At 39.6% G+C, this 27,823-nt stretch overlaps 1 protein-coding gene across 2 annotated transcripts in view; it reads left to right on the forward strand.

The window, feature by feature from the left end:
* The window catches only part of FAF1 (Fas associated factor 1), a 502,796-nt gene that overhangs the window by 273,103 nt on the left and 201,870 nt on the right, over positions 1–27,823 (forward strand). For both annotated transcript variants that reach the window (XM_055255394.2, XM_063627483.1), the window contains exon 8: positions 14,190–14,276. In XM_055255394.2, coding sequence (XP_055111369.1) covers positions 14,190–14,276 — 87 coding nt within the window. The remainder of the gene's footprint in view (positions 1–14,189; positions 14,277–27,823) is intronic.

The following is a 27,823-nucleotide window of genomic DNA, read 5'->3' on the forward strand; positions in this document are numbered from 1 at the left end:
CAACACAGTCTATGACAGTGTCTGTCCATGTGCCTTTTTAACCATGTACAGTGAAAAACTACTTATTAAATGGTGATTTTCCCCCTTTTATCTTATTAAGTAAATTATATGGTCTTTTTTTTATGGAAGCCTCCATAGTTAGAGATGTAAAACAGCAATTTCTTGGTTCTATAGCATGACATAGTTCAGAGCTGAGATTAGAGAAACCCCGTAGAGTTGTTAATACTTGAGGGCATCCCCAACTAGAAAAGTATGTGAATTTAGGCATGGGAGGAAGGAAGGATCTGCTTTAAATTTAGTGTAGGGTCACTGAGTCTTAATGATAGATTAAACAAGGGAGGTAGAATAATGAATAGGGGTATACTGTGTGTAGCACTAATACCAGAAGTCCATGGTTTGTGGCGGTTTTTTAATGTCCTTTCCCATATGGTTTTGAATAGAGCAGGTTATGGCAGGGATGAGCTAAGGAATAGCTTTGTTAATGGATAAATAGGAGTAATTTTTTAACAGGAGGCTTCAGGCAGTTTATTCAGAATGCCTCCTTATTTAATGAATCATGTGGTTAAATTTTCTTCCTGATCTTAATAATACATTAAGTGGGATTGCTAAGGTATTTGTGGTATTTTCTTTCTAAAATAGCTATATCTACATTTCAGAGCCAGCCGTAACAGTGAATCCTTGGGTTGGGTTTTACTTTCTTAATTAAAGGCCAGTTGTATAGAGCTTTTGAGCATTGGCAGCATCAGTCCTTAGGGTTTGGTGTGCAGTATTAGACTTTCTTTCGTAGTGTCAATTCATTTGATACGATTTAATTAAATTGTCATTTGGAGCCAGTTTCCAACTCTACTGTATTCACCTAAACTTAACTAGGTGTGCAATTTTGGTGACTTTACTCTTACAACTTTGCTCATGGCCAAGGCAGCTACTTTTCTTAAGATAGGCTTTCTGCCCTCCCACCTACAAATCTCTGAGAGTAATGCTGAAAGCTGATCTTGCAAAGTAGCAAGTTAGACTCAGATAACCTGATCAGACACACTTTTAAGTATCTCTCAGGGCTGTTCTTTGGAGGAGCTTACTTAATATTTCCTAAAGGAGCGGTTAAGTAGGTTGTCTGGTGCGTTAGTTATGCAGAGAGAAGGGAAATGTAACTCTCCTGACTCCAGGGCCCCAAATGCAAACACTGGCCTAGTTGTTCCCAAACTTTCTTCTTGATGTGGATGACTTGAATGGTTTATTTTCACTTGATGAGCCACACCCCCAGGCCACTTTAGTATTCATGGCAGACCCCAACACTAAGTCCCTTTGTTGTCTTTGTTTTTTGCATTTTTTTGTTAACTAGAAAAGATAAAATTATGAGAGACGTGATTATAGACTGAGGTTCTGTTGCTGATGGTTCCCACCACTTTTTTCACATCTCAGAGAAAGGCAAAGGCCTGGATGGGCAACAGAAAACAGCAAAGCAAACATAAACATCACATCACGTCTGAGCATCAATGTGGTGCTACCAGAGTGGGAAGGGGTATAGTCATTATCAAAATATAAAGATGGTTCTTTGCCAAAAGCATTAACATTGTCAGCATTTAAAAAAGTTTGAAGCTTGCTGTAGAAGCAATGGTCTTTTCTTTAAGGAAAAAAAATGTTTTCTTGAAGAAAAGGAAAATGGATTAAGAATTTTAAAAATCCACATTATTGTTCTGACCTAGACATTAACTAAGTGAATGACATTTAGGCAAGTAGCTTAATTTGTCTGTGTTTGCGCATTTGTGCACTTGTGTTTTTTAAATCACATGAAATAAAAAGGAAGTGCAATTCTATAAAAAACAAGTGGGCAGAGTAGATTAATGGCACTGTTCTACATTGTCTTCCTTCTAGATGCAGTTTTAGTTTAGAACTTACAGAGGTTACAAATAAGACACAGCTGTTTCTGATAAGAGTTTCACTTGTCCAGATCAAAAGCATAGAAGAGAAGTTGGCAAGAGTGCCCAACTGTGGAGAGAAAGAAAACTAGAATAACAGGATAGGGCATGATTGATTTACTGTCCATTGGCCAAGTAGAAGTAGCAGGCCCGTAGTGTGAATATCTTCATATTCTTTTATTCCAGCCAAAATCCTTACTAATGTAAGGGGTGAAGGAGACTCAGAAGGCATTGGCCAAAAGTGTATAAGAGGAAGAGCCTTGGTAACTCTCATGATAAAGTTTAACTATTTTAATATGCTCTTCTCCTTTATCCTTGATTTATTTTCCTTGGAAATTTTTTATCTTGCCATCTTTCCCAGATGTGTGTGACACCAGGAACTCTGCCCCCTTTCTGTGAAGCATTCAGTTGTTGAAACAATAACAAGTTGCTATTCGTTCTGGCAGTTGTTCTTCCTCTACAGCACTTAAAAGTACAAAGTGGACAGACTGTAACTGCATTATCCATTGCAGCACAGCAGCTGTGAAAAGGCTCATTTGCTCTCATAACAGGGGCTTTGCCCATAGTTGGTCACATGTTACTAGTTTTTGTTGTTGTTGTTGTTTTGAGATGGAGTCTCGCTCTGTCACCCAGACTGGAGTGCAGTGGTGTGGCCTCGGCTCACTACAACCTCTGCCTCCTGGGTTCAAGCGATTCTCCTGCCTCAGCCTCCCAAGTAGCTGGGATTACAGATGTGTGCCACCATGCCTGGCTAATTTTAGTATTTTTAGTAGAGATGGAGTTTCACCATGTTGGCCAGGCTGGTCTCAAACTTCTTACCTCAGGTGATCCGCCCGCCTCGGCCTCCCAAAGTGTTGGGATTACAGGTGTGAGCCACTGCATCCCACCCACTTGTTACTACTTAATGACCACTGTTTAGAATTAAGTACAAATGGTTTCATAGAAGATTCATACACATTACAATTATAAAAGTGTCCGGTGGCCAGGCACAGTGGCTTACAACCTGTAATCCCAGCACTTTGACAGGGCTGAGGTGGGAGGATTGCTTGAGTCCAGGGGTTTGAGACCAGCCTGGGCAAAATAATGATACTTCCTCTCTACAAAAAGTTGAAAAATTACCCAGGTGTGGTGGTATGCATCTGTAGTCACTCAGAAGGCTGAGTTGGGAAGATCTTATCAGCCCAGGAGATCCAGGCTGCAGTGAGCTGTGATGGCCCCACTCCACTCCAACTGGGTGACAGAGTAAGACACTGTCTCAACACAAAAAAGTGTCCAGTGGACAGCCAGGCGCGGTTGCTCATGCCTGTAATCCCAGCAGTTTGGGAGGCCAAGGCGGGCAGATCACCTGGTCTTTTATTTTTTTTTGAGATGGAGACTCGCTGTGTTACCCAGGCTGGAATGCAGTGGTGCGATCTGGGCTCACTGCAACCTCTGCCTCCCAGGTTCAAGCAATTCTTGTGTCTCACCTCCTGAGTAGCTGGGATTACAGGATGCACAACCACGCCTAGCTAATTTTTGTATTTTTAGTAGAGACAGGGTTTCACCATGTTAGCCAGCCTGGTGTCGAACTCCTGACCTCAAGTGATCCGCCCACCTTGACCTCCCAAAATGCTGGGATTAAGGGCGTGAGCCTCTGCACCTGGCCTGGTCTTTTTTCTATGCATACATATGGTATGCATACATATGTACCTATGTTTATACACACATAACTTAAACAGAGATGCATTTTATTTTGTAACCTGGTTTTTAAAAAGATCATGTAACAACTTTTTATATAACCAAGTATTCTTCCACATTAGGGGTCAGCAAATTTTTTTCTGGGAAGAGACAGATAATTCTTATTCTGGGCTTTTTAGGCCATGCAGTCTCTGTTGCATCTACTCAACTCTGCTATCTTGGTAGTGTAAAAACAGCCAGAGAAAATATGTAAACAAATGGATGTGGCTGTGTTCCAGTGAAACTTTATGGACAGAAACCGACAGTAGACTGAATTTGACCTCTGGGCTGTGCTTTGCTGATGCTGGTTCATCACTTTAATAACTGCACAGTATTTTATTTATTTAACTGTTCCATTATTGGATATTATGCCAATTTTGTGTTTTGATATGATTTTGTGTGATGATAAACAAGGCTGCAGTGAATATCCTTGTAGAAATATTTGGTTACAGGTATGATTATGTCTTTAAGATTAACTAGTATATTGCTTCTGACGTTGTATCAGATTGTCTACTAAAATTCAGATTTAAAAATCAAAACATTTCAGGTCCACAGTATTTCTTGATTTATGTGTCTAATCTTTAAAGTATTATATAAAATTGAATTTCACAAAATGGTGTTAGGTTAAAGTAAAATTCCTAAAAATGTTTCTATAATTGTTCCAGTTATTTCTAAAATTGACTTTGGGCTTTTAATTGGTGTTTTCCTTCCTGGAAAGAATTATAAATTGATTAATTTACTTGATTTTTAAATGAGATGTTAAGAGCTTTTATTGAGTGATTGTTATTTTATTTATTGCAGGCTGTAAGAAACATTTTTTTCATATTATTTACTAAGCCATTAAATAATTGGAAAAGTATTGTTCCCTCACTGTTTCCATAAAGTGTACAGAGGAAATATTGCCCTTCGTGACAAGGTCTTGTCTGACTGTTAGGAAACTAACCTATTTCTTTTGGGCCTTGTTTCAGCTAGCCTATGAAAGGAAAACATAACCTGTTTGTTTGTTTATTTGAGACAGAGTCTCACTCTGTCGCCCAGTCTGGAGCGCAGTAGCGCGATCTCGACTCACTGCAAGCTCCGCCTCCTGGGTTCACGCTATTCTCCTGCCTCAGCCTCCTGAGTAGCTGGGACTACAGGCACCTGCCACCACTCCTGGCTAATTTTGTTTTCGTATTTTTAGTAGAGACAGGGTTTCACCATGTTAGCCAGGATGGTCTCGATCTCCTGACCTCGTGATCTGCCTGCCTTGGCCTCCCAAAGTGCAGGGATTACAGGCATGAGCCACGACACCCAGCCTACTGTTTAGTTGTTTTATATGGCTCAAACATAGTTCTCTAGTGGTTAGGGACATTTCTTCAGTTTATCTGACATATATAGATATCTTCCAAGTTTATTTAGGTCATTTATTGTGAGTTTGCAGGTTTACTGCAAGTTCCAAATATGTATTATGACCAGGAAGCAGTCACACTTAAGCTTGAGACAGAAAAACTAAAGATTGGCCGGGCGCAGTGGCTCACGCCTGTAATCCCAGCACTTTGGGAAGCTGAGGCAGGCAGATCACGAGGTCAAGAGATCGAGAGCATCCTGGCCAACATGGTGAAACCTCGTCTCTACTAAAAACACAAAAATTAGGCCGGGCGCGGTGGCTCACGCTTGTAATCCCAGCATTTTGGGAGGCCGAGGCGGGCGGATCACGAGGTCAGGGGATCGAGACCACAGTGAAACCCCTCCTCTACTAAAAATACAAAAAAATTAGCCGGGCGTGGTGGCGGGCGCCTGTAGTCCCAGCTACTCGGAGAGGCTGAGGCAGGAGAATGGCGTGAACCCGGGGGGTGGAGCTTGCAGTGAGCCGAGATTGTGCCACTGCACTCCAGCCTGGGCGACAGAGCCAGGCTCCGACTCAAAAAAAAAAAAAAACACACACACAAAAATTAGCTGGGCATGGTGGCACATGCCTGTAATCCCAGCTACTCGGGAGTCTGAGGCAGGAGAATTGCTTGAACCCCAGAGGCAGTAGTTGCAGTGAGCCAAGATCGCGTCACTGCACTCCAGCCTGGTGACAGAGCAAGACTCTGTCTAAAAAAAGAAAAAAAAAAGATTAACAGATTTTCAATTAGCAGAAATTTAGATTAAACTAAGAATGCAATGAAGTCTGTAGTAAAGAGGTAGTATCTTCTCTCATTAATTTCTTAGGCTAATAAAATCACATCATCCAAATGAAATTGCAACATTTTTAGAATTTCTGTAAAAAATCATTATTAATTATATTTATTCTCAAAAGTGACTGGCCACCTTAGGCAGAGTTCAAAGAATTTTAGTATCAGTAAACTCGAGAGTCATAGCTGTCTAGAAGAGTCTATATATTATTTGCACATTCTAAAGCGGTGCTTCTGGCCAGGCGTGGTGGCTCACACCAGTAATCCTAGCACTTTAGGAGGCCAGGGTGGGTGGATCACAAGGTCAGGAGTTCGAGACCAGCCTGGCCAATACGGCGAAACCCTGTCTCTATTAAAAAAATAGAAAAATTAGCCGGGTGTGGTGGCATGCGCCTGTAGTCCCAGGTACTCGGGAGGCTGAGGCAGAAGAATCGCTTGAACCTGGGAGGCGGAGGTTGCAGTGAGCTGAGATTGTGCCACTGCACTCCAGCCTGGGCGACAGAGAGAGACTCTGTCTCAAAAAAAAAAAAAAATTGAAATTAAAATTTTTTTAAAAAGCAGTGCTTCTTAAAATTTATCTTGGTAAGAGTTATCTAAAGAGCTTGTTAAAACACAGATTGCTGGGCACCCAGAGTGTTCTATACACTAGGTCTGTGGTGGGGCCCATGAATTTGCATTTCTGATAGTTTCCAGGTGATACTAATACCTGGTCCAGCCACCCTCTTTAAGAACCACTGTTGTAGAAAAATAACCTTTTTTTTTTTTTTCAGTTATAATTTTAATCCCTGCAACTTCACAGTTTCTATAAACTTTTGTTTTTCAGAAAGCTTCTAAAATTTAGCTTCTTTTTAATTTGTGAAATATGTTTATCTTTTCTCATCTATAAACATTTTCTTAGCACTTTAGGAATTGTCTTTTATCTTAAAATCCAGGTTTGACCTTTTTACTAAAGATACAAATTCATGGCTGGGCAGTGGCTCACACCTGTAATCCCAGCACTTTGGGAGGCCAAGGCAGGCGGATCACGAGGTCAGGAGATGGAGACCATCCTGTGAATGGTGAAACCCCATCTCTACTAAAAATACAAAAAATTAGCCGGGCGTGGTGGTGGGTGCCTGTAGTCCCAGCTACTCGGGAGGCTGAGGCAGGAGAATGACGTGAACCTGGGAGGCGGCGCTTGCAGCAGTGAGCCAAGATCGCGCCGCTGCACTCCAGCCTGGCGACAGAGCGAGACTCCGTCTCAAAAAAAAAAAAAAAGATACAAATTCATTTTAATAAATGTGTGATTATTAGTTGTTACTTTAAATAATATCTAACTGCAATTGTCAAGTTGCTTTCACTCACATCCCTTTTAGTATGGGAAATTACAAACATAACCATGTTACCTATGGAAGTGTTAAATCTTATGCTGGGTAGTGTTTCAGGATGGCCAAAATCCATCTCCAACTTAATATATTTAAATTAGTTTCCATATTTGATTAACTTTACTATCATCATCCTAGTAATCTCTTAGAAAGGCAATTGTCAAATTTCTTTATAGCCAAGTAAGAGTTGAAATAAGTTTTTAAAGTATGGTACAAAGCAAAACTAAGTTACAGTTATTAGAATGAAGAATTCATTTAGAGGCAAAAGATTTTTTAAAACTGCAGAATACAGTCAGTTCAAAGCCTGATTGAAAGCAACTTCAATTTTATAGATTTCTTGAAACAGATCTTCACTGTTTTCTGGAAAGATAGTATTTGAGAAAAAGAAATGTCTCCAGTTACTGTTTTTATGAGAAGAGAATAGCTTGGTCTTTTTAATGGTTAATGAGAAGAAGTAATAGTTAAACACTTAGAGCATTGATTTCTGATTTGAATTCTCCAACACAGGCCAGCCCTGGGGGAAGGGGGAAGAAAAAAAAGCTTGCTAATTAACATTTGATTACTGATGCCACCTTCTCATTCCCCTTGCACCATCCGGTTTCAAGCGTTTTTTGTTCAGAAAGGATTTTAAGGAGGGTTTTAACTTGCATCTTAGTAAAACAAATCCATGTACAACTGCAACGTGTATACAATACTTTTAAAAACAAGAGAAAAAGAAGGCCTTAGGTATGAAGTATGTGTTCAGAACGCACTCTGAATCACTTCTGATTCAGAAGTGATTGCTTTCTTAACTATAAGCCTTTCAGAGTGCCAGTGATTGCTAGGATACTGGAATTAAGCCTAGTTTGTATGCCTTATTTTGATTTAAACACACACACATACAAATACTTATTTGCTCAATGCAGTTATTTAACAAACTCTTAACCAGAACATCTGATAATGTGATGCACTGGGAGCTTAAGTTTGATATATTTAAAATTCGGTCTAAGCTCAGGTTTTCATATGACCAGAGTCCTTTTTCTTCTAAGAATGATAAAAGAATGAGATGGATGGCTGTAGTTTCAGGGTACTTTTTTGTAAGGGCTGTACTATAATGTGCGATAGTATCTTAATTCAGAAAATCTAGAAACTAAAGCACTGATTACTGAACATTTTGTTTTCATATTTTGCCATAACAAAATGTTTGATATGTGAAGAACCGTGGGCCAGATTTCAAAAAATTTTAAATGTTGAGATAAATTAATAAAACTTGAAAACTATATCACTTAGTAGCATTCTGGCAAAATCATATAACCACTCTGATGACATTAGATTGATAAAATAGTTTTCTGGGAAACCAGTGTGACAGACTTTATTTTTAAATGAGATCTCATAAGGGGAAAATATTAATTAGTGTTTTTTTAAAAAGTGTAATAAAAGTAAATACTAAGATTCATGCAAAAGAAATACTAAAATGCTTATTATCTTTATTTCTCATGTGAAATTATTTGCCATTTTTCTTTTTGATGTCTGTTATATTTTTTCTATTGTTTCTCCATTTTGTAGCATTAATAGTTTTAAATTTTCTCTCATTACTTCCTTGTCTTGTATATATTTAGCACCTCTTTTCCTGTACCTAGGATTAACTCCAGTATTTTCATGAAATAGTAACATTTTGGAGCTTTGAAAATCGGAAATGATCATGTTTTATTCTCTTCTAAGGTGGAGTACATGAGGTCTCAGAATGGCTCCACCAATTTTCCCACAGTAACAGTTGAGCAGAACTAGGATTAGAAATCTAGTTCTCTGGCTGGGTAAGGTAGCTCGCCTGTAATTCCAGCACTTTGGGAGGTTAAGGTGGGCAGATCACAAGGTCAGGAGCTCGAGACTAGCCTGGCCAACATGGTGAAACCCCGTCTCTACTAAAAATACAAAAATTAGCCGGGTGTGGTGGCACATGCCTGTAATCCTAACTACTCAGGAGGCTGAGGCAGGAGAATCGCTTGAACCCAGGAGGTGGAGGTTGCAGTGAGCCAAGAACCTACTGCACTCTGGCCTGGGCGACAGAGCAAGACTGTCTTGGAAAAAAAAAAAAAGAAATCTAGTTCTCTGCCTCGAGGTATGCCGCAACACCTTAAACTTTGTGACTTTTTTATTAGTTTGCTTTCACGAGAATAATACCTGAATGACATTTAAAATTCCCTAAAAGTTTTTCAATAGTTTGATCGATATTTAGCTCACAAGGAATGGTTTTATTATAACTGAGAATGTTATCTACTGAATTTTGTATTTTTCAATTTAAAAATAGTTTAGAACAACTCATTTGAGGCTAATCTGAGCTTCATGGTTTAGCCTTTAGCAGAGCAACTTTTCCTAAGAATTACTTTCCTAAGAAATTCTGATGACATTTAACTAAAAAATAAAACTGTTTGAAAATTTAAATGAATCAAAAGAAAAGTTTGTGGGAGATGAATATGTTATGAAGGTACTTTATAATTTTATATTGAGTAGGTTATAATGAAATGATCTTTTCCCCAGTGCTGTGTTTAGGGTTGAAATTCCCACAGACATTGAGGAGGTATGAAGTTTGAAGTAGAGATTATTACTTAGTTTTTCACATTAATTATAGTATATAAACAGGTGTTTATTAACAATGACAAATTATAAGGAAACAAATCAGTACCATGTTAATTCTATACTATTAAAAGTTAATCTGATTTATATATTTTCTCAGTTGCAAACGATTGTCTTATCTGAAACAATATGGAAGAAATTAAACTATACCTTTAGAAAATCTTGAATGCAAATTAGAAAATCTGTTGTCAATCTAGAACTCTAGATCCAAATGCAGTATAGTTTGTAATGTAAGTTTAATGTTCAGCTGGTAATCAAAGCATTTATTAAATTCCTTCTGAAATAATTGAAACATTTGCACGTAAAGCAAGAATTAAAAAGATTATGAAGGTTCAGCATGATCTTGAGCCAATGCTGATCAAAAAAAAAATGTGTAAGACAAAAAGGCCCTTAGGAAATGTTACCCTGTGAAGTGCCACTTGTCTTTAACTGGAGTTTAACACACTGTAAAGATGAAACTCCGTCAGAAGCAGCACAATATTGGCAGCTGAGCATGCCAGCCACTGCAACCCAGCCTGTGCGTGTGTTCTTTTTACTTCTCTAAAGTGCTCTCAAATCCCAAGTCAATCAGTGTCCTTCCCTCTCTTTCTCACTTCTCTCTCCTCTTTCTTTCCCTATCTATTTCTCCCTGTCTCTTTACCCTCCATTTTCCTCTCTTCTCTTTCTTCCTTTTCCCTTTTCCCCTTCTTCTCCCTCTCTCTTCCCCCTCCCTCTTTCTTCCTCTTATTTCTTCATCTTCCCTCCTTCTCTGAAAGAACTGTGTCCTTCATCTGATCCATGATGACTTTAAATTCATCTGTATCATTTTATACAAAGCTGTATTTTATCGTTTAGGTTTCCTAGAATACTAACTTTTTTCAGAATCGTTTTCATGTTTTTTTGTGTGTGTACATTTTGGATTTTTTTTCTTCCCTGCAGGATTATGATTTCAATTTTTTATTAAATATAACCATCAATAAAGAAAATGGAATTGTAATATATTAGTAAAATCCCCACTCTTTTGATGCTTTTGCTATCTTATCACTTGTGCTTCGTCCATATACTGGTAACATCTACATATGGTAACAGCATTGGTATGCATGGAATTATTTTTGAAAAACACTAAATTGTTTAGTGATTGTGGTTCAACATAAGATTCTTTTAGTTTAAACTCAGAATACTCTGTGAATTTAGCCTTTGCATTGGAACAATCAAACATTAGCCTAATATGTTTTACATGGGACTCTCTCAGCCAAGTTCTGTCTGCATTAGCCAGTTTATTCTATGACAAGTTGCTTAACAGATGTCATTCTGGGGAGAACAATGAAGCCAAATACTTGTGCAATGGCTAACATTACTCTAACTTTGATCACTTTTGTTCAGCACATCAGTCTGGCGTTGTGCTTTATACCAACATAACACTATAGCCAGGACATGCTTTTCAGGCTTAGAATAGCAAAGGAATGTTATTCAATTCAGTGCAGTTACAGATGAGTTAATGAAAGAAGAAAATACTGTTTATTTCATAATACCCTATTGTTGTATTTTGGAATTAAGGTGGAATTTAAAGAATCCCACTCCAGAGTTATTTGTTTGTATACTTATAGTATTTGTGTATACTTTACAATGCTAGGGTAGCTTTGCCGCCTTTCCAAAAGGATGTAAATATTTGTCCTGCTTTTTTCAAAAATAGCTGATAAGGTTGGTTATATCTAGATAACATAATCAAAAATAATTTCAAGAAATTATTTTAAAGTAATAATTTCTTAATTATTTTAAGAAATAGTCTTAAGAAATTATTTTGTCTTGAAGCCTAAAGACTCCTCATACTCCCTCTTCTATCCTTCATCTTTCATTAGTGTAACACTCTAGGTTTGTGGAACACCTTTCTCGTTAAGAATACTAATGTTTAAAAATGACAAAATAATAACAGCTAGTGAAAGTGGTTAGAGGTTAACCCAATTGCATTTGGTTAAATTTTTGGGTTGATAATGACTGATAAAAATTTCAAAATGATGTGACTGACTATAAACAAAATGTTGCATGGTAGACTAGCCATTTGCTAAGAACCTCTAAAGAAAACCTGTTTGAATTGAGTACAGATCAAGCCATTCCTCAAGCTCCTCAGATCTCATTTACTAAGTCATTTTTCCACAGGTGTGAATTAGAGATAAAAATAGAGTGAGTTCTGTGTTTTTGTTTTATTTTTTGTTTCTCCTTTCCGTAGTGAACTTGTATCTCTATTTCACTGGAATGGTAACTTAGATAAGATTTTGTATAAGAAAGGGTAATGTGAAAACAAAATGCTATAATTGGACAACATGATACTTTAGGCTTCTGCATTTTTAAAACATAAATGCATGATGCTTGTTGAAGTATGAAGAAGCCTATTGAAGTCTTTGGGTTTTGTTATGTTTTTTGAGACAGGGTCTCACTGTGTCACCCCGAGTTCAGTGGCACAGTCATGGCTCATTGCTGCCTCTGTCTGCTGGGCTCAACTGATCTTCCCAGCTTGGCCTCCCAAAGGGTTGGGATTACAGGCATGAGACACCATGCCTGGCCTCAAGTCTTAACACAGAACATATGATGGGGAGCATTTCAATCCTAACTTCATTTGATACAGTAGGATAATAATGCCATAATTAACTTGAAGAATTAGTTAAAATGGATAATCTCTCCATTATTATGATTCATTAATTTATTTGTGAATAAAAACTAAAATAGAAAAAAAACCTGAAGAGAGACATACTACTTTTTTTTTTTTTTTGAGACAGGGTCTCACTCTGTCTGCCAGGTGGGAGTGCAGTGGCGTGATCATGGCTCACTGTATCCTCAACTTCCTGGACTCAAGGAATCCTCCCTCCTCAGCTTCCTGTGTAGTGGGGACTATAGGCATGAGCCACCACGCCTAGCTAATTTTGTTACTTTTTAGTAGAAATGGGGTCTCACTATGTTGCCCAGGCTCATCTTGAACTCCTGAGCTCAAGTGATCCTCATACCTTGACCTCCTAAAATGCTGGGATTACAGGTGTGAACCACCACGCCTAGTAACACTTCTTTTATTTTATTTTTATTTTTATTATTTTATTTTGAGACAGAGTCTCACACTGTTGCCCAGGCTGGAGTGCAGTGGTATGATCTCAGCTCACTGCAACCTCCGCCTCCTGGGTTCAAGCCATTCTCCTGCCTCAGCTTCCTGAGTAGCTGGGATTACAAGCACGTGCCACCACACCTGGCTATTTTTTGTATTTTTCATAGAGACAAGGTTTCGCCATGTTGTCCAGGCTGGTCTTGAAATCCTGACCTCAAGTGATCTGCCCACCTGGGCTTCCCAAAGTGCTAGGATTACAGGCTTGAGCCACCATGCCTAGCCAACACTTCTTAATTACTGGCCGACGTAGGGTTTAACCTTCCAACACTTTATTCTGATAAGTTTACCTCCTTTCCTTTCAAAGTAAAAGATATAATGTTACACGTTGGGAAAAATAGTTTCTCATCTTTAACGCATTTTTTGTATTTAATTTTCAGGAAGGGCCTATAGCTCTGATGTTAGTAAATATTACACGAAATGTTTTTAATTTGGATTGATTTCAAAAAAATAACGCGTGCTACTTTTTTTTTTTTTTTTTGGTCGGTGGTAGGGAGATGGAGTCTCACTCTGTTGCCCAGGCTGGAGTGCAGTGGCGTGATCTCAGCTCGCCGCCACCTCCGCCTCCCGGATGCAAACGATTCTCCTGCCTCAGCCTCCCAAGTAGCTGGGATTATAGGCACTGCCACCATGCCTGGCTAATTTTTTGTATTTTTAGTAAAGATGGGGTTTCACCATGTTGGCCAGACTGGTCTCGAACTCCTGACCTCAGGTGATTCACCTGCCTTGGCCTCCCAAAGTCCTGGGATTACAGGTGTGAGCCACCATCCCCGGCCCTGTGCTACTTTAATAATAAGTTTCTGTATCTTTGAAACTTACATAAAAAATATAAAGACAATTTTAGGTTTTTCCTCCCCTGTCCCCCTTGCCCTGCAATAAAACCCCACTACCCTTCACTATTCCACATAGAAACTTGAAATGTATGTTTTTGGTTTTGAATCATTGTGCATTTTAATGATTAAATAAATTATAAAAATGTATAATTGTACTTTGCCCTTAGTGAACTGGGTGCCTGAAGTTTCTTGACTGAAAAGAAATGAAGTCAGCCAGGAGTTGAAAACAAGAGAGGAAGGATGTTTCTTAACTCCTATTTCATCTAGTCTTCATTGAGAATCTGCTTTTAAATTTGGTTTTGTTCTTTTTTACAAAATTTTTTGACTTGGGTTTTCATAGTTTCAAATTCTTGTTTTGAATCTAGAAGAAAACAGGAAATACACTGTCTGTCTCATAAATTGATTGGAAACTATAAGTCATGTGAAAATTCTGTTTTAATTGTCCTGTTTCTTTCTTTTCATAGGTAAAGAGAAATGTGTATGACCTTACAAGTATCCCCGTTCGCCACCAATTATGGGAGGGCTGGCCAACTTCTGCTACAGACGACTCAGTAAGTGACAGTCAAATTTTCAGTTTTATATCCTCCTTTCTCTTTTGCCACTTTCAGTCTAATTGGCTTTGATAATAAGCACAATCAAATGCTTTGAGTCTTCCATTGAAAGAATTATCTAGCCAGGCACAGTGGCTCACTCCTGTAATCCCAGCACTTTGGGAGGCTGAGGCGAGTGGATCACCTGAGGTCAGGAGTTTGAGACCAACCTGGCCAACATGGTGAAACCCTATCTCTATTGAAAACACAAAAATTAGCTGGGCATCATGGTGGGTGCCTCTAATCCCACTACTCAGGAGGTTGAGGTAAGAGAATCACTTGAACCTGGGAGGTGAAGGTTGCAGTGAGCTGAGATTGCGCCATTGCACTCCAGCCTGGGCGACAAAAGCGAAACTCCATCCCCCCCCCAAAAAAGAAATAATTATCTAGACCAAGCAATGTGAAAGTAAGAGAAGTTGTAATAATCTGAGTTCACTTTTAGAACAGATATCACAAGCCAAGCAGGTCAGCATTCTGTTGGTAATGTTGCAGTATCAATGCAAGAATTTGATGCTGCTGGATTGACTTTGACTTAGTTTTTTTTCTTGATGGGAAGAATATATTACTGCTAATGAAATATTCAAGGCAAAAACATTTTCTTTCCTAAATTACAGGTAATTCAAAATCAAGCTAATCATTATATTTAATTTTAAAAGTACCTTTTTCATAGTAGACTGATATTTAAAAAGTTAATTTTTATAGTTAACATTAATAGCTCTTTAATCTCAAACATACCCATAAATTTTGCTACCATAAGAAGCTGTAAGAAAATAGTCTGTCATTTTTACCCTTATTATATATTTTATAATGATTTCCCTATTGTAAATGTGTGAAGCCTTTCCTATCTCTGTCATTTCCACTCATTGTTGTTTTCTGTGAGAGTATATTTCATTATATAAGGAGGCCATCTGAAATTCAGTTTTGGCCACTTTTCCCCATAAACTTGCTTGTTCTAACCAGATACCTAAGTTTTTTTAAAAAGTAAAAGTAAAAATGAGAATGTTTCTGGAAATCTCAAGTTACATCTAATTTTTAAAATAAACCGGGCTAAAAAGAAATTGGGACTTTGTAAACATGTTGTAATGATCAATACTGAAATAATGATTATGCCTAGGAATTGAATTATCTTTTAATATTTTCTAGTAAATATTATGTTTCTGCCTGGATAATAACTACAGTTCACTCCTCTTCCAGCATCACCACTATATGTTTTAATATAAAAGAATTCTTTGTGGAAGACAGAAAAGTTGTAAGACAATTTAGGTAGATGCTACTTGAATCTAATTACAATGTAAACACTATGCCTTTGGAACATGCTTTGTGGATTATGAAATTTTAAAAATCAGGGGCCGGGCGCGGTGGCTCACGCCTGTAATCCCAGCACTTTGGGAGGCCGAGGCGGGCGGATCACAAGGTCAGGAGATCGAGACTATCCTGGCTAACACGGTGAAACCCCGTCTCTACTAAAAATACAAAAAATTAGCCGGGCGAGGTGGCAGGCGCCTGTAGTCCCAGCTACAAGGGAGGCTGAGGCAGGAGAATGGCGTGAACCCCGGGGGGCGGAGCTTGCAGTGAGCCGAGATCGCGCCACTGCACTCCAGCCTGGGTGAAAGAGCGAGACTCCGTCTCAAAAAAAAAAAAAAAAAAAAAAAAAAAAAAAGAAATTTTAAAAATCAGAAACTTTAATAATCAGAAAATAGCAAAACCTGCCGGGCGCGGTGGCTCACGCTTGTAATCCCAGCACTTTGGGAGGCCGAGGCGGGCGGATCACGAGGTCAGGAGATCGAGACCACGGTGAAACCCCGTCTCTACTAAAAATACAAAAAATTAGCCGGGCGCGGTGGCGGGCGCCTGTAGTCCCAGCTACTCGGAGAGGCTGAGGCAGGAGAATGGCGTGAACCCGGGAGGCGGAGCTTGCAGTGAGCCGAGATTGCGCCACTGCACTCCAGCCTGGGCGACAGAGCGAGACTCCGTCTCAAAAAAAAAAAATAGCAAAACCTTTATTTTTGGTCAGGCACGGTGGCTCACATCTGTAATCCCAGCACTTTGGGAGGCTGACACCGGTGGATCGCCTGAGGTCAGGAGTTTCTTTGTTTATTTATTTATTTTTGAGATGGAATCTTGCTCTATTGCCCAGTCTGGAGTACAATGACACAATCTTGGCTCATTGCAACCTCCACCTCCTGGGTTCAAGCGATTCTTCAGCCTCAGCCTCCCAAGTAGCTGGGATTATAGGTGCCTGCCGCCACACCCGCGTAATTTTTGTATGTTTAATAAGGACAAAGTTTCACCAAGTAGGCCAGGCTGGTCTTGAACTCCTGACCTCAGGTGACCTGCCTGCCTCAGCCTCCCGAAGTGCTGAGATTACAGGCATGAGCCACCATGCCTGGCCGAGGTCAGGAGTTTGAAACCAGCCTGGCCAACAAGATGAAACCCTGTCTCTACTAAAAATACAAAATTAGCTGGGCGTGGTGGCTTATGACTTTAATCCCAGCTACTTGGGGGGCTAAATAAAGCAGGAGGATCACTTGAACCTGGGAAGGGGAGGTTGCAGTGAGCCAAGATTGCGCCATTGCACTCCACTGGGCAATAAGAGCAAAACTCCATCTGAAAAACAAAAACAAAAGCCCCTTTATTTTTAATAAACACTTCCAGAAAAAAAAAAATCTTTAGGTGCTTAAATTTGTTTCTGAAAAACTGATTTTAGCATTGATGTTATGGTATATAATTAGAATTATTGGCTGGTCATCTATGGCTAAGGATAAGGATGTGTTTGTGGTTTTCTTGTGTTTTTTTTTTTTTGTTGTTGTTTTTCTTGCTTGAGTGAGAAATTTGATAGAAAATGTGCTACCTTTTTTTTTACAAAAATAAAAGAATAATGTTCATACATGATGGTCTACTGTTTACCTGAGGAGGCATGAAGAAAACAGAAATGTTCTTAATATTGTCTAAGAACTTGTTACAAGAAATAGTAATATTAATAGAAGAAAATAATTAAGACCTGAGCATATCATTAAATTCTCTGAGCTTTAATTTTCTCACTAATTTGCAGAACTATTATGAGGATAAGTGATAATATAAATACAGTACCTGGCGCATAGTAGACACTCAGTAAATGAGTCGACATTATAATTAAGATAACTGCAAAAAAAGTTATTATAATTACAGATTACAATTACAGGCAAGAATTGGCTGGTTTAAAGAAATGATGTCTGAGACTTGCTTCAGAATAACCTACGCGTGGCAGAGTGAGTGAGGATAGAGCTGATTTAGATTAGGCATCTATCAATCATTGTTGAATCTGGGTGATACGTATATTGGGTTTATTATACTGTTCTCTCAACTTTTGTATATGTTTGAACATTTTCATAATAAGTTTAAAGCAAAAATAATTGTTTAAGAGCAGGGACATAAGATAATAGAGAAACTCTGGAAACGTGGGGCTTCACAGTGTTGGAAAAGCCAACTGCTTTTGCACCCCACCCTTGTAGAAACCAGACTGAAATTGGCTTATCAGGTACAAGTTCCAAGAATGATAGGCAAAGTCGATGAAATATGATCAGTTCTTCTGCCTGCAAAATAGTGCCGTATACATTTTAGGTGCTAATTCATTGAATTGAGTTGGCATAGTCTTTTATGAGACCCATGTTTTAATGGTTTTTATAACATTTAATTTTTTGCCAAAGAGTTGTCATGCAGTCTAATTACTATAGGAAAATATGGAAAGCAGCTAAAACTGTTTCCAAGACTGTAATACTACTTGGTGCTCTTAAGTCACAGCAAATACAAGAGGAAATCCCTATTAAGAGGCTTGATTCTTTTAGCCTCATTATTCCCATTTGCACCTTGTCCCAGAACCTGTGAAGTGGTGCCTGCCCACACCTCCCCAGAGCAAATGTTGCCGCATTGGCAGGATGTTGCCTTGAGCTTGCATGATTTGATACAACAAAGATGTTCAGGGCCAGGCTGCTTTTAACTGATGCCACAGCAGATTCACTAGCTCCAGTGCTTGAATTTAGCCCAAAATGGCTTATAACCAGTATTCTGAGGAGATCCTAGCCAAATAATGTCATAAAACCTTTTTCATTAGGAGTATAAAAACTCATAAAACTGGTACTTGTAGTTTATATTTGTTGCAGGCAGTGGTGTTTTTATACTTACTTAAATCATTCAAGTGGAGGCATCTGCTACAAAACAAAATAGTCCTCACAGCTTAGGGCATGAATTGGGTACAGCTGAGAAATGTCAGCTGTGTAAACAGCCTGAAATGTGTTACCAACAAAAATATAATTAATTTCTTTCCAAGACAGTGTGCCATAACTTAATACTTAGAATGGTTTAACTTTCAGAGAAAGCACCTGAACATTTGCTTCCTCGTGCCAGAGTAGAGGATTGGTTATAAAGGTCATTAAAAGTGAGGTCATTTTGTACTTTTATTGCTCAGTTGAAGAAATTTGTGTCGCTTTAAATATACAGTAGCCTTACATATCATTGGATTCTATGAATTTATGAAAATACCATAGATCAAGAAATTAATGGATTTGGAGTGATGAAAGTGTTCTAAAAATTAGATTGTGGAAAAGGTTGCACATCTCTAAAGTTTTAAAAAATAATTGAACTTTTTTTTTTTTTTGAGACGGAGTCTCGCTGTCGCCCAGGCTGGAGTGCAGTGGCGCGATCTCGGCTCCCTGCAAGCTCCGCCTCCCGGGTTCACGCCATTCTCCTGCCTCAGCCTCCCGAGTAGCTGGGACTACAGGCGCCCGCCACCGCGCCCAGCTAGTTTTTTCTATTTTTAGTAGAGACGGGGTTTCACCGTGGTCTGGATCTCCTGACCTCGTGATCCACCCGCCTCGGCCTCCCAAAGTGCTGGGATTACAGGCGTGAGCCACTGCGCCCGGCAATTGAACATTTAAAATGAGTGAATTTTATGGCATATAAATTATGCCTCAGTGAAGCTATTTTTTTAAAAAAGAAGTTAATTAACTAGATTAAAATACTTTTTCGCTTACATTTTTATCCTGCATGAGAAATACTTTGCAGTAACACAAGAGATGTTTTGTTCAGTATACTTCTCATTAACCTTTGACTCACCCAACAGGACAAAGAAATAGACCTCTTGTAATCAATTCTTTTATAATCACGAGTCTCTTATGAACCTAATAGACTTCAGTCTTGGGCATTTTCAGGCCACTCAGTGAAGTCAATAATCATTTACAACATTGTTGCCCATCTCCCTTCAGAGTTAATGTATTTTCTTTGCTTGTGGTCGTACTGGAATAGGGTGTGGGATACTGTATGAATTGTCAGTAACTCCGTTCCTTTTATACTCTTTGATCAGGGAAATAGGTATCTAAAGCTTCACCAGTAGGAAAATGTTTTCATGCTGTGACAGTTCAGCTTTGAGAACAAGGAGTTACAAGCAGGCAAAATCTCATTTTATACTTTAACAAGGAAGCTCTTGGTTTCTAGATAGGAGAAATAATTTTAACACTGTGAATTATGTTTAGACACCTTATTACAATGCAGACAATATGAATACATGTAGTTCTTTTTAAATTCCTGGATTTAATAATGCTTATACAAAGAAAACCCTTTCAGTTTTTTGTTTGTTTTTACTTTTATTTATATATTTTTTTGAGACAGAGTCTTGCTCTGTCACCAAGGGTGGAGTGCGGTGGCGAGATCTCAGCTGACTGCAACCTCTGCCTCCCAGGTTCAAGTGATTCTTATGCCTCAGCATCCCGAGTAGTTGGGATTACAGGCATGTACCACCATGCCCAGCTAATTTTTGTGTTTTTAATAGAGACAGGGTTTCGCCGTGTTGGCCAGGCTGGTCTTGAACTCTTGGCCTCAAGTGATCCACTCGCCTCGGCCTCCCAAAGCACTGGGATTACAAGCATAAGCCACTGTGCCCTGCCAACTCTTTCAGTTTTATTACTTTTTTTTTTTTTTTTTTTTTTTTTTTTGAGACAGAGTTTCGCTCTTGTTGCACAGGCTGGAGTGCAATGGTGTGATCTCGGCTCACTGCAACCTCTGCCTTCCGGATTCAAACGATTCTCCTGCCTCAGCCTCCCGAGTAGCTGGGATTGTAGGCATGCACCACCGTGCTTGGCTAATTTTGTATTTTTAGTAGAGACGGGGTTTCTCCATGTTGGTCAGGCTGGTCTCGAACTCCCGACCTCAGGTGATCCGTCCACCTCAGCCTCCTAAAGTGCTGGGATTACAGGCATGAGCCACCGTGCCCAGCTTAATACTTTATTATTGTGCTTTTCTCTCTCTCTCTCTCTTTCTTTCTTTCTTTTTTTTTTTTTTTGATGGAGTCTCACTCTGTCACCCCCAGGCTAGAATGCAATGGCATGGTCTTGGCTCACTGCAACACCTCCACCTCCTGGATTCAAGCGATTGTCCCTCCTCAGCCTCCCAAGTAGCTAGGACTACAGGCGCATGTCATCATACCCAGCTATTTTTTTTTTTTTTTTTTTTTTGTAGTTTTAGTAGAGACGCGGTTTCATAAGTTGGCCAGGCTGGTCTTGAACTCCTGACCTTGTGATCCACCTGCCTCGGCCTGCCAAAGTGCTGGGATTACAGGCATGAGGCACCATGCCCAGACTTTTCTTTTGTGATTACTGATGGTCTTCTATATTTCTGTCATTGGCCACAAAATATTCACTCAGAATTGAGAAACTAGGCATTTTAGAATCAAAGCTCTTTGGGCATGTGTTAGGATTCAGAAAGCTAGTTATTAAATATTTTCACATTGAGAATGTGAGATAACTTACAAGTAAAACCATTACACAGTGGCTTTTATATAAAATAAAAAGAGCCGGGCACAATGGCTCACACCTGTAATCCAGCACTTTGGGAGGCCAAGATGGGTGGATCACCGGAGGTCAGGAGTTCAAGACCATCCTGACCAACATGGAGAAACCCTGTCTCTACTGAAAATACAAAATTAGCCAGGTGTGTGGCGCATGCCTGTAATCCCAGCTACTTGTGAGGCTGAGGCAAGAGAATTGCTTGAACCCGGGAGGCGGAGATTGCAGTGAGAGATTGTGCTATTGCACTCCAGCCTGGGCAACGAGCAAAACTCTGTCTAAAAAAAAGAAAAATTAAAATGAATAAATACATAAAATAAAAACTGCACACTGCCCTCTCCCCACCCCACTCTTAAATAGAAATGAATCTGAAGGCTGGGCACAGTGGCTCACACCTGTAATCCCAGCACTTTGGGAGGCCAAGGCAGACAGATCACGAGGTCAGGAGTTCGAGACCAGCCTGGCTAACATGTTGAAACCCTGTCTCTACTAAAGATACAAACAATTAGGGCCAGGCCCCCTAACTTTTGAGATGGAGTTTCACTCTTGTTACCCAGGCTGGAGTGCAATGGCACGATCTCGGCTCACCGCAACCTCCGCCTCCCGGGTTCAAGCTATTCTCCAGCCTCAGCTTCCCGAGTAGCTGGGATTACAGGCATGCACTACCACACCCAGCTGATTTTATATTTTTAGTAGAGCCGGGTCTTCTCCATGTTGGTCAGGCTGGTCTTGAACTCCCGACCTCAGGTGATCTGCCTGCCTCGGCTTCCCAAAGTGCCGGGATTACAGGCATGAGCCACCGCGCCCAGCCGAAGTTAATATTTCTAAATAGAAGTACAACATGAATCACATTCAGCCTTGCTTACTTATTTTCAATGGCTCGTTTATGTACAGATTTTTATGCTGGCATTCAAAACCCTTCATTCTTTAGTCTGAAACTTCCCTTCCAGGTTTATTTTCCCATACAGGCTCTGAGTAAATACTTGATAAATATTTGTTGAATGAATGATTGAATATTACACCATATGTGTCTCAGCTTTAGCTAAATACTTACTATTTTTCGAATATACTTGGTACACTCCCACCCTGTCATTTAATCATACTCTTCCTTCCACCTAGAATACCTACAACAATTATCTCCTTCCTTGAAGACCTTTTTGTTTTGTTTTGTTTTGTTTTGAGATGGAGTTTCACTCTTGTCACTCAGGCTGGAGTGCAATGGCGCGATCTCAGCTCACTGCAACGTCTGTCTCCTGGGTTCGAGCAATTCTTCTGCCTCAGCCTCCCGATAGCTGGGATTACAGGCGTGTGCCACCATGCCCAGCTAATTTTTGTATTATTAGTAGAGACAGGGTTTCACTATGTCGGCCAGGCTGGTCTCTAACTCCTGACCTCAGGTTATCCACCTGCCTCGGCCTCCCAAAGTGCCAGGATTAGAGGCGTGAGCCACCGTGCCCAGCCAAGACCTTTCTTTAAGAAACCCTGCCTATGCCCTTCTTCCCGTGCTGCCTTCTCCAAGCCTTTTAGAAATTCACTTATAGTTCTCTTCTTCTACTTAAGTTTTTTTCACTTTTTTCTTATTTTGTTATTTGTTTCCTTCATTTCTCCCTTCCTTCCTCCTCTCTGGCTTCATCTGGTCACCACAAGCAACTACTATGGATCTCAGTCTCTGTAACTGTCGAACAATAACTCATAGAGTTATTGTGAAGAGTAAAGAGTCAGTAGTTACAAGAACAGTTACTGCTAGGTTTATTTTGAAGATTGAAGTAGTATGTACTAGAAAGAATGCCTTAACATGGTTGACTTTGGGCTATTATTGTGTTTTATTTTTGTTTTAATCTATCTATTCATTCACTTGACATTTGTGGAACAACTCTGTTAAAAGAAAACTTCAGACAAATTAAATTTAATGGAGTTTAATTGAACAAGAAAAAAAAATGATTCGCAAATTGGCAGCCGCCAGAATCATAGCAGATTCAGAGAGACTCCAGGAATGCCTCGTGGTTAGAACAAATTTATAGACAAAAAAAGGAAAGTGATGTACAGAAAGAAGCAAGGTACAGAAACAGCTGTATTGGTTACAGGTTGGCATTTGCCTTATTTGGAAACAGAACATTCAGCAGTATATCAGTGGTTGAAGAATGGCTGCTGAGATTGGCCAAGACTCAACTATTATTATAGGCATATACTCATAAGTTTGGTTTTCAGTCTTGTCTACCTATTAAGTTAGGTTAAGCTTCCTCCATCAGGACCCAAACGTGGAAGTACGCAGCCCTAGGCTGGGCATGGTGGCTCATGCCTGTACTCTGAGCGGTTTGGGAGGCCAAGGCAGGTGGATTGCTTGAGACCAGGAGTTTGGGACCAGCCTGGCCAACATGGCGAAACCCTGTCTCTACTAAAAATACAAAAAAATTAGCCGGGCGTGGTGGCTTACACATGTGATCCCAGATACTCAGGAGGCTGAGACACAGGAATTGCTTGAACCTGGGAGGCGGAGGTTGCAGTGAGCTAAGAGTGTGCCACTGCACTCCAGCCTGGGTGGCAGAGCGAGACAATGTCTCAAAAGAAAGAAGAAATACAGAGTCCTTCTCAGATCATATTTAGTTCGCTTTAACAACTCTTACAGGCCAGTAACTGTGCTGGCCCTTAACGTTGCAGTGATAAGATCTTGCTTCTCAGAGATTGATGAGTTTAGTGGGAGACATATATAAACAGTGACAACTGAAGTATATAAATGCAATGGGATCATAGAAGAGGGAACAACCAATTTTGCTAACAGTGAGTGGTAGTGAAAAAATGACTTCTCAAAGAAAGGGACATTTGATTACGTTTTAATTTGTATACTTATATTCCTCCTTTTGTAAATTATAAGCATTGGAAGTAAGAAATGTCTTCACATTTATATCAAACAGAATGTTTTATGCATTTATTTAAATTGCATTCATTTATTTAAATTGTTCAGTGCTCCACAAAGTTGACATCTATGGCAATAAACAACTAAAGGATCGATTTGTGTGAGTATAGTAACTGGATAAACATTTTGAGAATCATTTATTTCTAATAAAAATTAAATTATCAAAACTAAGCATTTTATAGCAGCAAGTAGAATAACAGATTTAGGAGTGTGCAGAGCTACATTGTGAGCCGATTTTTACCAATGTATGGGTGCATATATATGTATGGGTGGGAGGCAGAGGAAATGGAGGTGGGGGAGAATGCAAGTGAGCAGAACAGTCCAAGTTTGTTGAATCCTAACATTACTATTATTTAGATGTTACTTAATGTTTGAGCTTCAGTTTCTTTATCTACAAAATGGAGATGATATTAACACACTTGAAAACCTATTGTGAAGCTTACACGAGTTAACATATTATTAGGTGGGACCATATGAAGTTGCCATTTTTTAGGGACAAAAATGGTTGCAGATTAGAAGTTTCATATGATTATATCTAATATGTAAAGCACATAATATAATGCAGGGGTTGACAGTTATGACTGTGAGCCCAAATCTCACTCAGCATCTGTTTTTGTCAATAATATTTTCTTGGGACACATTCACACCGATTTCGTTTTTTTTTTTCCTTTTTTTAGATGGAGTCTCACTCTGTCCCCCAGGCTGGAGTGCAGTGGTGCGATCTCAGCTCACCGCAACCTCCGCCTCCTGGGTTCAAGAGATTCTCCTGCCTCAGCCTCCTGAGTAGAGTAGCTGGGACTACAAGCAGGTGCCACCACGCCCGGCTAATTTTTGTATTTTTAGTAGAGACGGGGTTTCGCCATGTTGGCCTGGCTGGTCTCAAATTTCCTGACCTCAGGTTCTCCCCGCCTTCAGCCTCCCAAAATGCTGGGATTTTAGGCATGAGCTATAGCACCTGGCCACACTGATTTCTTAATGTACTGTGCCACAGCTGCTGTCACACTATAAGCAGGGATGTATAGTTGCAGACAAAGACCATATGGCCCACAAAACCTGAAATATCTACTGTCTGGCCCTTTGCGGAGAAAGTTTGCCAACCCCTGGTGTAATGTCTGGCATTTAGTAGGCATTCAACAAACATTAACTCTCTTTCCCTTGAGTAAGCACCTTCTTTATATTGCATACACATGCAGAATCAGAAGCATTCTTTGAATAGCTTCAGGGTCATCTTATGCTATTTAAATTACTTTGTTAGCCTGTCCTAGGGCAGACAGATTCAGGCAATCTTTGGACATTTTCACTGACTTTTTCTTTATTTGGGAAGGTCATGGATAATGTTGCTTCTGATAGTGGTGAGACTCAGTAGCTTCAGAGGGTTCATTGCCCTTGTCAACATATAGAGTCTTTAGCAAATAACACAGGCAAAGACTAAACAGATGAAAAGAACAGCTTTGAAAGCAGTAGAAGAAAGTTTGGGTTTAAAAGAAAAGAAAAGTTGTGAAATGAATTCTATTCTGAACAAGAGTGAGAAGTTTGGGAGTGTGGATGAAGCACTCAAGGGAAATGTTTGCTCAGTAAATATGAGGAAGAACACATGGAAGCAAGACAGCCCCCAATTGGAAACTTACAAGCACTAAGACCTGATGCTGTGGGTCTTGATTTCAGTTTATTAAAATCCCAAACCTGTAGACTGCTGCTTCTGCCCATGAAGGGATAACTGCTTTGGGTTTTTCCCCCTCTGTGTAAACAACTACAAGACAGGATAAAATACATGAAACAACTGTTTTCAGATATTAGCCAACAGGACTCTGAAGAAGGAAACAAGAGTCCTGTGAGAGTCTTAAATTCTGCCTGGAGGCAACTTCTGGATCCCATAGCAGGAAAGGGAAAGTAAAACAGAACTTGGTAATTTTGCTGAGTTGAAGGGACAGAGATTGGAGTTTTGGGAGGCTCCAGCAGCTAGATTTTGCAAAGCAGACTTCCAGCAGAGAAAAATCTCCAGAAATCTGCATAGGATTCCCCAAGTCTTTAGCTGAATACCAGTCTTTGTGCATGCATAGGCTGAAAATCCAGGAGGCTAAGCAAAGAGAAATTGTTAGGAAAAAGAACAGTTAACTGGAGCTGTAAGGTAAACAATCCCCAGAGTTTACACAAAACTAAAACTGCTTCAAGTTTCTTCCAACTACACATTGTAGAGACACCTCAGTGAATACACAGGGCATTCAGTAGCTATCTTCAGAAGAGTTAACACCTTAGTGGAGTGGATAAATTGGCCGTAGAATGAAGGCTACTCTAGGACTTTTTAAAAGCTTAAAAACAAGCCTCAATAAGGAATAAGCTGATTAATAGGTAACTGCCTCTAAAAACAAAGTCCAGCATCCAATTAAAAGTTACTGCACATACGAACAAGCAGGAAAATCTGACCCATAACCAGAAAAGAAGTCAGTCAAAAGAAACAGACATGGAAGTTACTTAGATAATGAAATTGGCAGACATGGACTTTAAAGTAGCTTTCATAAATGCTATGAAAGTGCTCAAGGACTTAAGTGAAAACATAACAGGAAATAATAAAATGTATAAAAGAGAACAAAGTATCATGGCAGGGTGGGAGTGGGGACAGTGATGGCTCTTGCCTGTAATCCCAGCACTTTGGGAAGCTGAGGCGGGAGGATCACTTGAGCTCTGGAGTTTGAGACCAGCCTGGCCAACATGGCAAAACCCCAGCTCTACTAAAACTACAAAAATTAGCCAGGCATAGTGGTGCATGCTTGTAATCCCAACTACTCAGGACACTGAGGCAGGAGAATCGCTTGAATCTGGGAGGCGGAGGTTGCTGTGAGCTGAGATCGTGTCACTGCACTCTAGCCTGGGCGACAGAGTGAGACTGTGCCTCAAATAAAAGAAAAAAATTTTTTAAAAGAACAAAGTAACACTTCTAGAGATAAGTAATATAGTATCTATCTGAAGTACAAATTTTACTGGATGGGATAAATAACAGCTTAGACAATGCCCAAGAAAAGATCAGTGAACTTAAAGATACAGCAATAGAAACTGTTCCCATTAAAAGATAAATTTTAGGAAAAAAATTAATAAGCAATATGGAATTTTTAACATAATGTAGGATTAAAATGTTTAACAACAGTAGCATAAAAAAAACAATTGAAGTGTACCATTAGTGATCCTACATTATAAATGAAGTTGTGTACTGTTAATCAAAGGTAATCTGTTAGGTTAATAATGCATGTTATAAACCTTAGAGCAGCCACTAAAGAAAGAAAGAAAAAGAAATATAGTTAAAAATCCATTAAAAGAAATAAAACGCAATACTGAAAAAAGTACAAATAAAACAGAAAAAAGGCCAGGCGTGGTGGCTCATGCTTGTAATCCCAGTACTTTGGGAGGCCGAGGCGGGTGGATCACCTGAGGTCAGGAGTTCAAGACCAGCCTGGCCAACATGGCGAAACCCCGTCTCTACAAAAATTAGCCAGGCATGATGGCAGGTGCCTGTAATCTCAGCTACTTGGGAGGCTGAGGCAGGAAAATCACTTGAACCTGGGAGGCAGAGGTTGCAGGGAGTCAAGATCGTGCCGTTGAACTCTAACCTGGGCGACAGAATGAGACTCTGTCTCAAACAACAACAACAAAAAAGAAAACAGAAAAAAAGGGAACAGAGAACAGATGGGATAAATACAAACAGCAATATGGTTTAAATCCAACCATATTGATAATTACAGTACGTACAAATTACTTACGTTAAAAGGAAAAGATTATTAAAAATG

Source organism: Symphalangus syndactylus, chromosome 12, assembly GCF_028878055.3.
Source record: "Symphalangus syndactylus isolate Jambi chromosome 12, NHGRI_mSymSyn1-v2.1_pri, whole genome shotgun sequence".
In the NCBI taxonomy this organism is placed as follows: domain Eukaryota; kingdom Metazoa; phylum Chordata; class Mammalia; order Primates; family Hylobatidae; genus Symphalangus; species Symphalangus syndactylus.